Below are 17,728 nucleotides of genomic sequence, written 5' to 3'. Positions count from 1 at the left end.
TTGGACGTATGCTGTTAAGTTTGATGTGTGACAAATTGTGTGAAATGCCTTCCAAGCACAGCCAGCCCAGTCAGGCTGATAGGAGCAGACTGACGTGGCTGTGTCTTGGATCAAAAGGCAGCTGCCCATGTTTTGTATCAACATTCAACTACGTACTGAAGATGTGGACTTGGACGAATCTGGAATGAAAACCAGCTACAGTTAGCAGCACTCAGGTCAGCTGTGGGCCAATGTCAGCCAGGTGCTTCATATATCATATCATATATCAGTCAGACATCAGGGTGTCCTACAATAAGGTCAGGATTGGGTCACCTGAACTGCACTCCCTCCGTTCTTAACAGATTTCATTTGCTTTGTCTACCTGGACAAAAAGCGACCAAAGGAGCCAGTCCTGATTTGAATGTATCTCCATTGATCACAACTTGTTGAAGTGCTGTGGCTGAGAGCCGCTGGCCATCCCGAACTGGTTACACTGGGCAACTCCCAGATTTGGATACATGTCAATTAACACCCTTTGCCCAAATAAAAAAAATAAAACGCTTACATGGTGTCTGCTTTCTGCAGCGACCCCTGAGGTCAGGCTTTAACACTTTGTCATCTCTGGGACGTGCGCATTGTCCCATTACTCCTCTTGACGAGGGATCCCTCAGAGTGCAGCATGTCACAGTTGGCACAGGAAGGCCTGAGCCCAGCACACTTAATTAGCCAAGCTGTCTTGGCATTGGATGGGAGGGGGGACACACACAGTGACGAGTCATCAACATCACCAAGGGCGCGGTGCTGCTCACTGCTGTACTGCACATCTAAAACTTAACAGGATGGGAAAGGGGCGTGTGGGCGTTTATCTAGAAATTTGTGACTGAGTGATTTTTTTTATTGGAAAGTCAGCTGAGTAATGCAGCAAAAATGAGCACAAGCAGTGACTGACCTTTCTAGTAGAAATACATCAGGTGTGTTCCTGTCAGGTTTTAATGTACCAAACATGTTTGACACAGATTAAGATACAAGGAGACATCCGCAGCACTCACGGCTCCACATGTCTGTGCTTATCATTCAAGTCAATATGTCAGACTGAATGAAAAAATGACTGTTGCTATGAAAAAAAGCAAAGTTAGGAGAAACAGTTTGGAAGAAACCATTCTGACATCCCTCTCTGTAGTTGCCTGCATGTGAGGAGCCCACCCCGCCTCAGCTGTAGTGAGGAGAGCCCAGTCCAGGCAGCCAGCAACCAGCGCGTCTCTGCCTACCAATAGGCATGCTCGGCTCAGGCTCTGTGCAGTGCTCTCAGTCTCAGCAGCTAAAGCTGGGCGCAGGGGAACTGCGACGGCCGCGCCAAGAATCTTCCCAGGTATGCGCCTCTCTGTTGCTACGCCCTTATCCTGTTTTTGCAATGTTATGGCATCTTGCTGCATGCTGTTTCCCACTTTGCCTCTGACAGTGGCTTATTTCTAGGGAGGGGTTGCTGTATCTTTTTCTTTTTTTTTGTGGCTCACGCAGCCTTCACGGTAGCGCAGGGCAGCGGCTCTTGGTAAACACTCACAGTCAGCGAAGACGCATCTGCAAAGCCTCCTCGTTAACCGCGCGTCAACTTGCACACACCTCAAAATGTTCGCCCTTCGACCGATCAGCGCCGAGCCGCCTCTGCTGGTGGCGAGGCAGGGATGCGCGCTGGCTGCTGCGCTGCGTGCATTTCTTGGGCAAAAATTTGCAACGAGGTTATGATTTGGCCAAGCGGCTTTCGTCAAAACATGACCGCTGACTATATTTTCAACTTACAGTGCGTGCAGGTAGAGGGTTTTTTTTTTTCTGGTACGCGCCACACTTGCGGCACTGAGCGAAGCAGGTATTGGAAGCTGATATGAAAAAATCATTTCATAGCAATCAATTTTATGTAGGCTGTGCCATATAACACTGCAGTATAGTAGGTCATACTGTGTCTATGCAAGACAGCTATTCTTACAACAGTGATACATTATTGAAAGCTACGTGTTATGATACCACGGATCTATTTCAAATCATTATTCATTCATACAGTGAGTTATCATCCAGGGAAAATGATGGTGAGGAAGATGCCCCCCCCCCCCCCCACCCCGAGATAATCAGGTGGACTTAGTTAACACAAAGTGCCGTTAATTATAAACGTGCTGAACTTGAGCTTAAATGAGTTTGCATACGCAGTTTTTTTTTTTATGAATAGCCTTGTCTGTGGCGCTCTGTTTCCCCTGTCACTAGGTAGGATGTAGGTACACTCCCTGAGCAGTTAGGGTGGTGCTGCCTGCTAGTGCTGATGTGCTACAGTGGCCACTACCTGTGCATGCAGTCTGTTAGGCCCGGCTGTGCATTGGGGGCCTCCCCTCCCTCAGCTCCGGGAGTGGTCAATAGAACTCCATTTCTAAAAGTTTAAAGTGAATTGAGACTTATCATCCAAATGGAAGTTGTGTTTTTAGAGCATTGCCTTGAAAGTTACCAATGGAAGCTCCTCGCATAGAAATTGATCTGTGTTTCAGAAAAAGGACTCCGCTCTTAATGGCAGTGCTTATCAGCTGATGAATGACCTCAACAGCAACTTTTACAGCAGCTGACCTTATCCTTAGTTCTCCTCACACACAAAACTATCATATCTCCCTGCATGTCAACACTGTGCATGTAAAAATGTGGTTGTGTCATAATTATTAATGGTGCTGTTGTTGTTGCTATGCAAAAAAAGGCTCATGTGCTATATTTCCACTGCAATCATTTGAAGCTGTGACCTTGTCAAAAAGGGCCACTGTGTGTCTGGTTCGCTCTCGTTCCCCCTGATAAAACGATGTGTTAAAGGAAGCTACTTTTTCTCTATAAGTCTATCTTCACAGGGCATGGCTGCTCTTGGATTTGGCTAATTCATGAAGCCCTTGAGTTGATTTTTGCTGCATTTACCACACTATCTGTTCACTCCACTTGACGAGCCAGGAATAGTTGGAGGACTTATACATCAGAAGCCTTGATTTCTACATGCAGATTTTTAATGTCTGCTCAGGCTCATCCTGTCAGTAAAGTTACAATGACATTCATAAATAGGCTAAACCATTTTCACATGTGTTGCCCTTGAAAATATGATTACACACGGTGTGGTCTTTTCTGCTGAGCCTTTTACATCTGGAAAGTATTCATTTTCTCCAGGCTATATGTAAAGTGTTTACGGTGAATCATACAGTATGAAATAAGCTCCCATGTCGGGGGGGGGGGGGGGGGGGGGGGGGGGGTGACTCCTAACTGCAAAGTGGACAAAGTTACAGCAGGTGGAGTGAGAAATGTTAAGGTCACCTTAAGGTCATGACAAGAGGAGGGGATTTTTCCAAATGATTTGAAATGGTCTTTCATAATGTCAATATTTTGCATCATTGATGTAAATGGAGCAAAAGACAAGCTGACATATTTCTTGGCTTAGGTTTACTGTTCTTGGAGCTGTTTTCTACGTATGTAGCTGCAACAATTAGTCAAGTAATCGATTGGTCTATGAAAAGAAAATTAATCGGCAAATATTTTGATAATTTTTTAATCATTTCGGTCATTTTAATGTAAAAATGCCAACTATTTGTTGGTTCCAGCTCCTCTTGTGAGAGTGAATATAGTATACTTCGGTTCTGGACTGTTGTTCGAACAGAACAGGATGTAAGGGTGTCACTTTGGGCTCTGGGACGTTGTGATGGGTATCAAATGTTTTAATATATTTCTTTTACTAAATCATTTATCAATAATCATGAAAGTAGTTGTCACATAAGTTTATTTAAGTTGATTTGTTATTAAGATCACACTCGTTGTTCAACGTAAACTACCAATATGAAACCAGTGCATTTTGTTCACACACAGAGGAAAACACAATGCACTGCGACAACAGGTACTCTTTCAGAGTTTACTGCAGCACTGTAAAATGTTTTCAGTCTGTGTTATCTTTGGTATTAGATATGAATCTGTTTACATATCTTTGGATGGTCAAGTGTCATTTAAATAAGTCTTCGTTCTGTCACATGACCTCCATCCCTAATGTATAATGTAATCAATCAATATAATTTCTTTAAAAGCATAATAGTGTTAGGAAAAAAAAAAAAACACATTTGGCATCTCATCGCTCTAACTTTAAGCAAGAAGTCTATTCTAACACTCATGTCTTTGATTCAACACTGTACTTGTCCTTTCAGTGTCACCTTCATAATGGAAAACGAATAGTGAGCCACTATTCAAGTCCAAACATGATTAGCCAAAATGCTAATGTGTGCAAAGCCTTTGATCACCGTGCTACTGTTTTATAAGCCATCCGCTGTCATCTCCAGGCAGGAAAGACTGTTATAGCCACTAATTAATATATCAGACAAGCAGGGCTGCTTTTGCATTCCCATACACACACAAGTGAACACACAAACAGCAGAGGAACTCAAGAGAACAGACTCTTCACATAAAACTTTTAGTCTGTGTTAAAGCACTCATAAAACAAGATTCTCCTTTTTTAACCTACTTGCAGAATTATATTTAGATCTGAAATGAATAGTCAATTACACAATAAGATGATCGATAGACAATTTGTCAGTTATTTTGATGTTGATCGTTTAGTAAGAACAATGAGAACAATTCTCAAAAATGTCCCAGTTCCCACAATGTCTTTTGTGATTGAATATCTTTGGGATTTGGACTGTTGGTTGAACAAAACAAGCAGTTTGGTATTACCTTTGGCTTTAGGAAATTGTGATGGGCATTTTCCACTTCACATTACACAATATCTGCAGATTAATCGGCAATTTGGCAATTCATAATCTGCTTGATTTAGTGACAAGACACAGTGACAGTCTGAGAGAAGCGCTAAAAAACGTCATTCATCATGTCGACATGTTCACCTGAAAAGTTTCAGTTTGGTTGGTTTTGGTTTAAATTTAAATTATTATATAAATAAATACAATTTGATGCACCCACAAGAATCTACTTGTGTAGTAATAAAAAAATCATTAAGATGAATTATATGGTCAATATACACATTTCTAGAAGTAAGGTTCATGTTATAATATGACATGAAACCTTAAGATTTACGTTATATTAATTAGTTTCAGTTCTATTTATGCCTATATTTAGTGTTCATTTTAGATTTTTTTGTTAACACTGCAAGTTAGACTTCAACATTGAACTGGATTTTATGATTCGGGAGCTGAATCACTTTAATTACATGTAATAAATGTACCATATTTTTTCCCGATGCCATTACGACAGAAGAAATACTGGCAACTTACAAACTTACACCATGCATGGTGACACACAGCACAGAGACAAACGGCAGTATACATTATGTACAGTACTTTGCTTTATATTGAATTCTCCATTTTCCTATACAGATGGTGTTGTATTAAGTTACCAGAATCGCAGATATATGATGCAAACTATAGTGGAGGTCAGGAGATTACCGTAAGAGTATCTGACACAGACTGTTAGTATGGTGAGGTATTTAATCTCCTCTTTATACTAAATGCTGAAGAATTACTTTTAGTTTCTGTTAACTATTCTTATCTATTGGAGAAAGTACATCATTGTCCACATGCATCGATTAGTGCAGCTGACCAAATGCTGCTTTGAGTATCCGACAATAACAGCGATTGTACAGATGGATGAAGAATGTTCTTCAGAGAAACTGCTTGTGTTGAGATTAAATCATATTTTCCACTGTATTTATCCCAAAGAAAGGGAAAAGAAATCATTATGTAGTCAGTGGTTTAATGGATAGGAACAACTCTCAATTTAGCAATTCTTACGCTGGACAATGGTTCCAGACAATTTAGAAAATTTATGTCTTTCTGAGGATGGAAGGGTACAGCTAAGCGCGCACATTTTCTGGTTTCTAGATTTGGGAGCGAATTGTCCATGTTCATAAAAATCAACTGGACTACTACTACTAACAGTCTGTATGGATTAAAAATAAATTAATTCTGCAGTGTGCACCTTTCAACTTCAGTTGCACATTGCAGAGTTGCCCTTGGAGACACAACATCTGGACAAAAGACTGTGTTTAATTTAGAACACTTAAGTGAGCTTTCAATAAATCTGTATTTTTTGACATTGGCTAGAGTGTTGAAAATGACAATTCATCCATTTAGGTGCATCTAGAAATAATCTGTTCACATGTTACCTCTTCCCTCCCCTGTCCTCCCCTTAGTGATGGCCTCTGCTGAGCAACCGTGCTCCAGCTTCCACCAGCAGCACTGCGCATAAGGCAACACACCCACCTTTGCCCTCCTGCCCAGAAGTGAGAGACACCACCATGTACAGTGTGGAGGACCTCCTCATTTCGCACGGATATAAATTGCCCAAGAGCGGCCCTCCGTCTGCCACGCCTTATGACAAGCGCCCTGCTGATTACCAGCGTGAACTTGTGGACAACAGGGCTGGCCGGGGGACATTGAACGGGTATGAGGCGGACCGGGGGGCATCTATCACAGGCATCTATGGCAGCAGGCAGGCACTGGTGAAGGGCTACCCCGCCACAGACAACGAGAGCGGGGAAAGGAACCAAAGGAGAAAAGAAGCCGGTATCGGTATCCTAGGTGACGCTCAGCCCTTGGGTGATTCTCTTGCCACAGATAGTGGGTGAGTGTTTTTTTCCCTCTGTTTTGCGATCCCCCACACCCTTTACCTTCCCTTTTTTTCCTCTCTCCCCCTTCTCACTGGGGCCCTTCGGTATTGCATGCAAAACTGAGTCTGCACTGCGCAGGGTTTTTTTTCCTCTTCCCTTTCCCCTCCTTCCAGAGCTGCAGAACACTGTGGCTGCAGCAGCACCACTGACATATCTTATGCTATAATATGAGGAATTATGAAAGGTGCCTTTGCACTCGTTAGAGTTGTGTAAATGCCTGCGCAGAGAGGTGACTTGTGCCTCAGTGGAGCCCACCCATGCACTGGTATCGTCTCCACAGCCTCCACCACACAGGCAGATGTAAACAGCAGCACTAGACAGTGAGCAAACTGAGGAGGACTGAACATGCCTCAAGACAGGCGCGTAATCACTCCACTGTAAACACTGGCACACTGAATCACGCCCAGCACGTGCTCTGTGATGTAAGCATGTTGCTGGGCAAGGGTGCACAGCGCGGCTCCCCTCAGCCATACAGTAGCATATGCTGCTGAGGATGATCCACTGACTCTGCTGCTTAAATGAATGAGTACAGTGACTAACACAGTGATATAGTGCAGTGCAGATATGAGATGAAGCGCTTAAAAGGGGCATATTATTCTTTTAATTAATACATTTTTTAGTTATCTTTTATTATTTAATAGACTGGATATTTTACTAACTTATATTCTGGTAGATTTTAATTTGTTTTTTTTATGGAACTGCTAACTGTAAATCAAGCCCCTATGTGGCTGTATCATAAATATGAATCAACTAGCCTGAGAAAATACAATTATTGATTTATTTTATTTGAAGGATCTAATGGTTACATATGAATTTCAGCAAGGATTTCAAATCCACGCTTCCTTGTTCCATTATAACTGACTGTCATCAGGGTGGCTTAAAACATGCTTGAATGTGACTAAATACTGTATATTCATGGATATCACAGTGTTTCTTTCGCTTTATTCAGCACTGCTTTTCCACCACACCAAGAAAACAGCTTAAGAAAAATTGAAAAATAAAATTACAGTGTACTCTTACAAAATGAAAAAGAGTGAACCTCTGTTTTTTAGACTTAATCTTTATGATTAAGTGTCTTTCTAAGAAAATTGTTTTAGCAGTGCAAAATGCATTACAGCCATATCCTGCAGAGGTAAATATGGACCCATAACTAAAATCATCTCCAGGCGGCACACCTTTATCACACTGCAGTGATTACTCGTTGCCCTATTGCTATTTTTTGTTAAATTCAGCAAGGATTTTAAAAAGGATATAAATATTTGTGATACTACATATTTACCCTAGCAACAAAATCTAAATCTGATTTTCTCCTGAATTATCTTTTATTGTGACATAGTGAAGCAGAGTACTTTAAAAGTTATTGCTTATAGGTGGGTCATACTATATTTCCTAAAAGGGTACAGTTTGATCTTGATAATTGAGTTATGTGGTCAATTAAACAGAAAGAAAGAGGTACTTTTGCTTTCGCGTCAAATCAGGTAATGGGATGTTTTTGCTTAGCCTTTCTCTATAAGCCACAGTGAGTGTCCAGATGACCAGCTTCCTATATAAGGTCAGCACAATTTAACATGCAGATCATATTGCAGTAGCATCATAATTTCATGGTTTCTTCAAGGGGCCGCTGACTTAAGCACTTGTGTCTCCTATGGGCTGGCTCTCCTTGATTAAGTCGCGTTGGAAAGCCAATACTGCCAAAACCAAAACACATGCTTGAGATTGGCATGGACATGGCTCTAATATTTGACAATTATCAAATCTCAAAATGGTGGTGTTGTTTTATTATATTATTATAGAAAATTAGCTAATACTAATTTTGATTCATTTTGTTTTGTTTTTGGGAAAGGATGTTCATTGCAGATAATTTAATGTAAGAATATTTTCTTTTTAGTGTTTCTTTCAAACTATGGAGCACTGTCAATCATATAAAAGAATATTGCCTTTTAGATACTATTCTGTGTTTGTCTGCAAATATAACCCTAATGACTGTGTGTCAGTAACTCTTGCAACTTCTGTAACCGCAAGTGTTTGCAAGTGTCAACCTAGATTCAGAGTTCACATCACCCCCCATCTATGACACTTAACTTTTCTGTGTTTGCAGATTTTACGATGTTCCCAGTTTGACTTATTCAGAGCCGCTGAGCTATGATGAGAGGGATGTTTCCTACTGGCGAAGGAGAGGCCAGGACTTCAGCATCCTCCTGGACTATGCTGATGGCAGGGAGCTGAGGGCCTCTGCTGGTGCATGGAGGCCACAGGCCCTGATTGCAGCAGAGGAACACAGAGCAGAGAGGCAAGCGCAGCAGCTATGGGAGGACATTTCCTGGCTAAGGGACTTGGACGCAGCCCCTGGTCAGCTAAGGGTGACAGGGGAGAGGAAGTGCCAGAGCCTTGGTACAGAGGAGTGGAGGCCTGCTGTGGGCCTGGGAAGGCAGCTGTCAGATGGGGACGGGGAGAGGTGGGTTCAAGACCAGTACCGCCGCCTGAGGACACCGGAAGGTTTTTTTCACCCTAGAACTAAAGCAAAGTCTCAGTCTCTCCCCAGAGTTTTGTCACCTGACAGAACTGGTATCAGAGAGCTCATTCCATCCAGACCTAGCCTACCTGATAGACAACAGAGGATAAACAGCACTGTCTTCTCTGGGCCCTATAGTAGGTATATCTATAGCGGTGCTGTTGTCAGGGACCGGTGGGGTAGGAATGCTGGGCCAAGCAGCCATGTTGCACTTTTACCAAAGCCCAGGTTCAGCAGGCCTTTAAAGCCTCCGTCATATGAGATTCACCAGCAGACTAGGGGTAGCGCAGAAATGCTTGCTATAGACCAGGGTGCCAAACAAAAAGACAGGCCTATCTATTATCCAAGGGGTGGGGAGCTGAGACATGACTATTTCGCACAACACTCTGCCATTTCTGGAATGGAGCCCCCAGGCTACATCCCACCCCCATCTTATAAAAGGGCCCCACCCCCAAGAGCAGTTTCACTTAACCGCAATGAAATTGCAAACCTAAGATGGAGGGCAGAAGCTCTGCAGATGCCCAGCTCAGATCCTGGAAGGTGGTTTTCCAGGCAGGCAGGCGGTTCATGGCTGGAACATTATGGAGAGCGAGGTGCATCCTATCGGAAACAGGTACATTCCGGACATGAAGAACAACCAGGCCATGCCCGTCAATTACCCACTGAAGACCCAAGAGGGAAGCAAATCTCAGGAGGGCCTAGCGGAAGTTCTCTCACTGACTCAGACAAGATCCGTAACATCAACAAAGAGACTCCACCCGCTAAGATTTTAGGACAATCTACACATGATAGTGCCTTTCCTCCCCAACAGGGGCCAGCTCTCAATACTGACAGCCGCAAAACAGCTCTCAATGACAACGACAGCAGTAATCGATGGTGCAACAGGGGAATAAACAAAAAAAGTGACAGTGTAGCTTCTGAACAAAACCGTAGTCAGTTTTTTCCTTCATCTATTCTTGGTAAACCACCACCTCCTCCATGCAAGCCGGCTGACCAGGGTGTCTCTGAAACTGTAACAGAAGTAAAAAAGGTTGAACAACCTGAACCACCTGAGAAAGACAAATCCAAGAATCTAAAAAAGAGACTTAGTGAGACAATTTTTTGTTTGGTGTCCGTCCCTGTTACTCCGCAGCTCAGTGGGACAATCCGCGATCAGAATAACAACAATGAGAAGTCACCCGACCCAGCGGACAGTCCTAGTGACAACAAAACTGGCCATTTAACAAACCAAAGTCTCCAAAGCACATCTTCAGCTGAAGCTGAGCTGCAAGCACTAACTGGTAGCATAGCGAGCAGCAAAACAAGCAGCAGAGCAAGCAGCAAAATGTTTAAAAAAGTACCCTGTAGACCCCCTAAGATAAATCATTACAAGGAGATGAAACTGTCAGGAACCTGGCCTGCAAACCAGTATCGTGACCAGGAGACACAAACTAGCCCAGAGGCTAGAAAACCTGCCCCTGAAAACAAGGAAGCACAACAAGAACCTGTCCCTCCTGGCACTGAAGTCCCTCCTGATAGCAGTAGTGCAGTGGGCACTGCCTTCAGTTTTCCTATAAAGGGAGTGAAGAGCCTGAAACTGTCAAGCAACAGCGCCTTCTCCCTGACCTCCACCTTCTCCAACCAGCTGAACAAGAGCACAGCTCAGCAGCCAGCAGTACCACCCTCAGGAAATGATGTGGAGGAGACCAAACCAGCAGCAAACAGTGGGCAGGAGGCATTTGAACAGTCCCTGCTGAAACCAGTGAGCCAGCGACCATGGGATGCTGTCAAAGAGCTGGAGACCATCAAAAAAGAGGTCAAGGATCAACAGCAGCAGAGCAGCAAACAGGCCAGTGTTGACAAGTGCATAGAGGACCTCAACGAGGCCTACAAAGACATATTGGAGCTAGGCACTGCCAGCAATAAAGTCCCAAATGGTTCTGTTCAAATCCCTGAGCGTATCAAAATCCGATTGACATCAGAACCTCTCAACAAGCCCAGTAGCCTTAGGCGCAGTGCAGTAAGCTGGTCTGTTGACCCAGAATACAGGGAAGTCAAGAGCGCCTTCTCCAGGCCTGCGACAAAGTCAGTAACCTTCAGCAAGCAGCTTAGGGAGGAGCTCCCTGTCCCACCCCGGGAGACAGGTTTCAGAGAATACAGGGTTGTAGCGCATCTTTCGCGCAGACGGAGCAATGATGGCAGGACAGTAAAACTAGACCTGCCAGATGAGCCTATTGAGACACCACTTTGTGACTTCAGTCCAACAACAAACACTGCAGCAGCTGAGGTGCCGTGGGCAGATAGACAACCCATGCAGGATGCCTCTACGCTCACTAGTCCTCCTGATTATGAGGACATATGCCAGACTTTGCGTCAGTCTAGAGACCCGATGGATGTCAATAAAGCGTCCACAGGCAATTTTAAACCTAATGACGCAGAGCCTCTTCAAGATCTCAGTGTTGAATCAGAGGAGGAGTGCCCTATTTGTAAAAGAGAGCTTGAGAATCAGATGAGACAGGGCCCATTGCCTCCACTTCACGAGGAGAATAGCTCGGACAGCTCAGCCACTCAAAATGGCAGTCCACCACAATGCGCTGCGTTAGAAAGTCCAGCAGAAGATACAAAAACAGAGCAGCTGAATGACTCAAGTTTGAATCAGTCAGGGTCTGACCTGAGTGCTGAAACAAGGGAGCAGCCTTCATTGACACATGAAAATGTGGGAGGGGGTGGAAAAACAGACAATGCTCAGGCAGAAAACTTGGACAATATATGCGCAGTTAATCCTGCTGAAAGCATACCAGTAAATGGAACTACAGAGGACAGCGCAACCACACTAATTGCAACTGATGTGCCTGCAGACCCCCAAGTCATAGAGGAACATAGTGTCAGTGAAACAGTAACTAAAGAAGTAGAATTAGAAGAGAAGGAAGCCATTGCAGGAGAAACACCTGAAGGCAGTGCAGACATACAGACAGCTGAAGTGAAAAGTGAGCGACAAGATAATACCACTTCTGATGACAAGCAGGAGCAAGAAAAGAAGCCATTAGCTGTCCCAGAGCATAGACTTGGACGGACTCATCTGGGGCGAGACCACCCAGCGCTACCGGAATTTCCACCAGATAGACTGCCACTTTCAGTTCCCCCAAACCTAGACCGCAGGCTGTCTCTTAGCTTGGAGGGAGAGAGGAGGAGCAGGGGCCCCTCCCACCGAATCGAAGCGCTGCAGAACAAGCTGGCTGTTTCTCCAGGTCGGGTCGCAGTTGAGCGCCTGGCCCGAATGAGGGAGGTGGATGTTATGTATCGTATGAGGCGCCTCAGCATCAGGAGTACTGACTCTGGGGAGGGGGAGGCAGAGGCAGAGGGCAAGGACGAACAAAAGCAGGAACCCCACCTTGCTCCTCCGGCAGACAAGGAGAACGATCAAGAGGTCACCGATTCACAGCAGGTCTCTGAGGAGACAGTGTTGCAAGATGAGGAGGAGTCATCTCTCTCAGGTAAGACAAGAAAATTAGATGAAATGAACTATGACATGTGGAAATGTGTTACACAAGTTTAGAGGACTGAGCTGTACACATGTAAACACATTCTGAAATTATCATAGGTAACTTTAAAAGCAAAACATTTATTTACCTTGAGGTTCTTGGTACACACATATTTAGTAGACTACCAAATTGAAAAAAGAAAAGGGAAAATACCAAAAAAACTATTTATTATTGTTATATATTTCTTCAATGCATCATGCAATTTCACTGTCCCTATCCACAGATTTATTATGCACGCCTCAGGATGACTGCAGACTAAACCATGAGTGAATGTGATCATGACATTTAAATGCTGACAAATGTGTGGGTAAAACTAAGTAATTACTTGCTTTGAAAATCAGAATCTTTATATAGACATATGTATTAATAGAAAATTATAAACATCTGGCTGTTTAGAAAACAAAGCCATTTCCAAAACATTATTCTGTAAAGGAGACATCAAAGTGTGTTAAGAGATTTATTAACTGTTATGGGCATTTTCCTTATAAATCTTAAAAATGCAAATTACTAAAAAGGTTATAGTTCCCTGTAAGTAAGGGAGCACAAGTGTGCATAAAAACTTAGGAGCGCATTGCATCATTTACATCCAGACGTCTCTAGTTATCAAAATTGAAGAAGCTGTCAATGGGTCTTGCTGTTAAAGACATCTCCACAAGATGGTGTCAGTGCCCAAAGATAGTGCAAGTATTCTACCCCCCTCAGCAAATTCACATCCATTAAACATATCACTGACAGTCACTGGAATAAATAGAATAAAAGAATACCAGAAAACATGTTTGAATGTTCTGTGAAAAGGAATTATTTTCTGCAATACTACGTAATTTGCTGTGATATATATTGCCATTTTTTTGTCAATACTTTTGCACTTTGCACCTTATTACCCCTATCTTCGGTTAAGATAAACTATATGATAAATACAATACTAGATATAGATAAAAATACGCTTTATCTGAATGAATATTTTTCTCCTTTATGTCCTAGAACCACATGATCCCAGCCGAGTGGAGACAGTGTAGAAAGACTGCGTCCGTCATCTCCATCTGAGGTTTTTAGCTCCAACACTGTGACCTGGCTGCCTACTAGAATGCCTTCATCTCATCTTGACACTGAAATGGCCTTCTTGTCCGACAAGAGCATTGTGTACACCCTCACCCTCGGCGCTGCGTTGACTACTAAGAGTGCTGTTCCACTGCCAAAGGGAGGTGCCCCTTTAACTTGTGGGGCAACTTCCACCCCAAATCCCTCCCCTGCCTTCCCAAACTGACTTCCCACTACCCCTGTCTGTCCTCCATCCCCAAGCCCATCCTCTAATAGGGTTTCTGATAGTTAGTCTTCTTGTAGCGGCTTGTCCTTTCTATTCTATCCTCCCTAAGCTTTTCTCATTGGCAGACATTATGCAATTCTGTCGTGCATACTAGAACTTCAAAAATGTCCATAGTGAATACGGTCGAGACATTTTTTGCATACTGAATGAATCTGTTTGTTTACGGGCGAGCTGTTAAGGATATGAATGTAAGCGTTTATGTTTAACCTAACGTAGACATAGAAGGGTTATTGTCACAAACCTGTTATGTTGCATTAAAACTACACCAAAATAAACTGCGTTTCTGATTGACGTGGTGAGGCGACAGCTGTTTCAGAACTGGACATCACTGTCTCTGGCTCAAGAACTGTTTTGATTTTCAGATGAGAGCAATTAGCCTTTCTTTTTTAAAAATTTATGACATTGTGCCCTGACTCATTGCTTTTGTATACACTGCAACCATAACCCATAGAGCTCTTCAATGAAGAGTGACTCTGCACCATATGACATGATAGATCAGTGACCTAGTATACGATACATTGGTTCTACGCTGGAGAGGGAGAGTTGCCTTCTTTAACCAGATGTGTGTTAGTCCCCTGATCAATCCATTGTATAGCTCCCATTTCCAGGTAATTTCAGGAAGCAATAAAGGCATGGATTGAGTTGAATTGGTGGTCGGCAACTTTGATAAACATAAAAGATGGATATAGGGATATAGAACAAAAAAAAAAAAGACGTAGAGCAATATTGTTGTACAAACAGCTCAGTGGTGTAGTGGAGCTACCTGTAGGAACCATTGTCAGGAGTTTTAATGTAAATGTGTCATTCAGATCATATTACAGGGAAATGGAATCGTGTCAGGGTATATGGGGTCTTAACGGGGGTGGGTGCTTTACTTCATCATATATATCTATGTTCATACGTCTGTATTGCAAAGAGACGACATTTCACTGAATATTTATTTTTGTTATCATCAAATTGTTAATCAGTTTGCATAATGTACAAAATAAAGTATATTTTCACTATTTTAAGAGATATTTTGTATTTAACCATGAAATATTATTTCTCCTCACTTAAATCAAGCTGAAAGTATCATATGTCTGTATAGTATCATACTGAGAGTTAACATAAAGTAAACATAATTTTCTAGTGCTTTAAAATCTAACAGAGTGATATAAGAAGGGATGGCCCTGTGGTGTGCCTTGATCACACGATTTGGTTTCAGTGAGCGATAGGGTTCATCAGTGCCGGTGTTTACGTGATGGAAACGTTTTGATTGTGCCACGATTTCCTATTTGGTAGTGCTTTTTCATACGCTAACCGTCAATGTTGGACACTCCTTGTGATATTCGAGACATCAATCCATCTCAGCTGTGTCTCATATGTTGGTGGTCAGACGTGACCTGTCTTATTTTTGTCTTTGTATGTCTTCCAGTTCAAATCATGTATTGTTCTGTTGTTGGTTCCTCGAAACATGTTTAGAAATAAAAGTGGGAAATTATTTTCTTTCCTTCCTTCTACCCTTCCTTTCTTCTTTCCCTCCTCCCCCAATTTCCTCCTTTGTTTCTTTCATTTCACAGCGTGTCCATTTTGTGTAAATTGTTCTGCTGTCTGAAATACTTATTGCACTAAAGGATACAATGCAGCATGCTATTTTAGGCTAAAAACCACATATTTGCAAAAACTATAAAAATACTTTTTTAAATACAGGGGTTTTTAAGAAATTTCAAATCATAATCTAAAACCTAATTAATGACAAAAACAAGTTTGGATAAATTTTGCAGTTGCGTGGTTTTTCCTTAACAGCAGCGCTGCATTGGTGTAATGTATCAACAACAGATTTGTTAGAATCCATCACTCATGAAGTATGACTTAATTGTTATGTAGCATTTTACAGTTGTAGCATTTTATCAAATCAGAACTTTGTCTTAGTATTTCAAACATTTCTTGTAAATTTGGAATTATCATGTCGCCTTATTATGCGTGCATTACATTATACACCAGGCAATGCCAAATACTAAGTACTAAGCACTGTTTCATACCGTAGGTTTTTACAAACAACTTACTGTTCTGCCATGCCTCTGGCTGGAGAGGTACAGTAGCATTGTGGATAGTTTCTGCTCTTCATGCTGTTTATCTGTAGGAACATTGATTCAAAACTGTGAACTTCAAGTAATACTTACAGTATTGTTTAAAAAAAGTACAGGATGAGATTCAGTGTTTCATGACAAGCCCATAGTCAGCATCACAGGGAGGACAAGCTGGCACGCCCAGAATTACTAACACATCTCATTTTCAGTTTATTTTTAAGACTGAAAGGCCTTGCCTTGGTCTTGTGTGTAAACTGCCCCGACAACATTTAAATAGCTATTTCAGTACATACGTCCCCCAATAATTGGCATGTCAGGTACACTTGAACATAGTGTCATTTGACTTTTTGTACTGCAGGTTATGTGCAACATGAAGTAATTATGCACACTTGTAATATTTTCTATTTTCATATGAGATTTAAGTGCTTTTTGTACTCACTGACATCTTTTTTTCTTCCTTGCATGAAATGCAAGAGAGGAGGAAAAAAAATGTTTTTCATAAAATATATTTGCATTTGGTATTCCAATAGTAAAACCGGTGGGCAAAACATTGTTTCATAATTTCATTTACAAAACTATGCCAAGTATTTAAATGCTATTTTTAGAGTAAATCAAAAGAGAACGCATTCATTTTTTTTCCTTTAAGACATGCCTTTATCTTTGTATCTATAAATATGAGCATAATCCATAGTCATATGATTGTGCTACTGTTGTATGATACTGCAGTCTGATTCATAAATAAACTCTTTGCATGAATGTTGTGTTTGTGATCAATTGCCTACAATTGCTTCATATTCATAACTTGCACTAAAATGTGCATTATTATATGGGAAGAAAGGAGCAAGGCAAACCGAAAGACCAGTCAATAGCAAGTTCAGTAAGAATGCCATCATAAGTGATTTCAAATTTTTCAGAACTTAGATATTTCATTTTCAAATGAAACTCTTGTTTGAGTTGACTTTTTTGTCTTAAAGTAATATTAAGCCAATAGATAATAGCGTAGATAGATGCTTAATTATATGTGTGTTTTCACAATTTCAGCCCAATTACCCTGCCAGACTGTCACACTGAGCTCCACTTGCACGATCAAAGCGCTGGCAAAGACAGTACTTCAGCTGAACCTTGTAAAAACCTCCCAGCGTGCTCTCTGAGGATTGGATGCCATCCATCTTGCAACGCTGTTCAAATTTCTCTGTGTGCCATCTTTTTCTAAAAGGAGAGTGAGAAGTCTGATTAGTACTTCCTCTGATGTGATATTTTATTGATCCCAATTTAGGTAAGCTTTCTTTTCACATCATCCAACATCCTAATGCTTTGCTGTAAGCCACTTTGGCAGGTGCTTGACAGCAGGTAGGCTGAGAAGGAGGATGGGTTATTTGGAGGATGACATAAAAGGTTGTGGCATTGTATACATGCAGCATCTGTTGGTGCTAGTGAATCTATTTAAGAAGCATTATTTAGCTAAATTAGCTCTACAAAATAATTAAAAGGCTGATATTAAATGTATATATACAGACAAATTCACAATTGATAAAATAACCCACTTTGAATGGAGAATATAGCCACATAACATAATGATATAGCCTACTAATACAGACAATCATTATGTAACTATATGCATAGAATAAGTCTAACAGCCACTTTCATTCACTT

General features: G+C 41.8%; 1 protein-coding gene across 1 annotated transcript; it reads left to right on the top strand.

Annotated features, from left to right (window-relative positions):
* The first annotated feature begins 1,128 nt into the window (after window positions 1-1,128).
* Window positions 1,129-16,821, top strand: LOC119901738 (junctional protein associated with coronary artery disease). The gene is made up of 4 exons (XM_038717374.1): window positions 1,129-1,348; window positions 6,173-6,603; window positions 8,748-12,634; window positions 13,664-16,821. The coding sequence occupies exons 2-4, from the start codon at window positions 6,278-6,280 to the stop codon at window positions 13,696-13,698; spliced, it is 4,248 nt and encodes a 1,415-aa protein (XP_038573302.1). The 5' UTR covers window positions 1,129-1,348; window positions 6,173-6,277; the 3' UTR covers window positions 13,699-16,821.
* Window positions 16,822-17,728: the final 907 nt, after the last annotated feature.

This window comes from Micropterus salmoides, unplaced genomic scaffold, assembly GCF_014851395.1.
Source record: "Micropterus salmoides isolate LMB-PRFRI ecotype aquatic unplaced genomic scaffold, ASM1485139v1 Ms_hic_scaffold_14, whole genome shotgun sequence".
NCBI classification, from domain to species: Eukaryota; Metazoa; Chordata; class Actinopteri; order Centrarchiformes; family Centrarchidae; genus Micropterus; species Micropterus salmoides.
Note: the sequence above shows the minus strand (reverse complement) of the source record. Positions and strands in the feature narration are given on the sequence as shown.

What these genes read in the sequence shown, in the direction of transcription:
- LOC119901738 (XM_038717374.1), top strand. Translation starts at nt 6,278, where the DNA reads ATGTACAGTGTGGAGGACCTCCTCATTTCGCACGGATATAAATTGCCC. An exon ending in TCTCTTGCCACAGATAGTGG is followed by an intron (nt 6,604 to 8,747) that starts GTGAGTGTTTTT and finishes CTGTGTTTGCAG; the next exon opens with ATTTTACGATGTTCCCAGTT. An exon ending in GGAGGAGTCATCTCTCTCAG is followed by an intron (nt 12,635 to 13,663) that starts GTAAGACAAGAA and finishes TTTATGTCCTAG; the next exon opens with AACCACATGATCCCAGCCGA.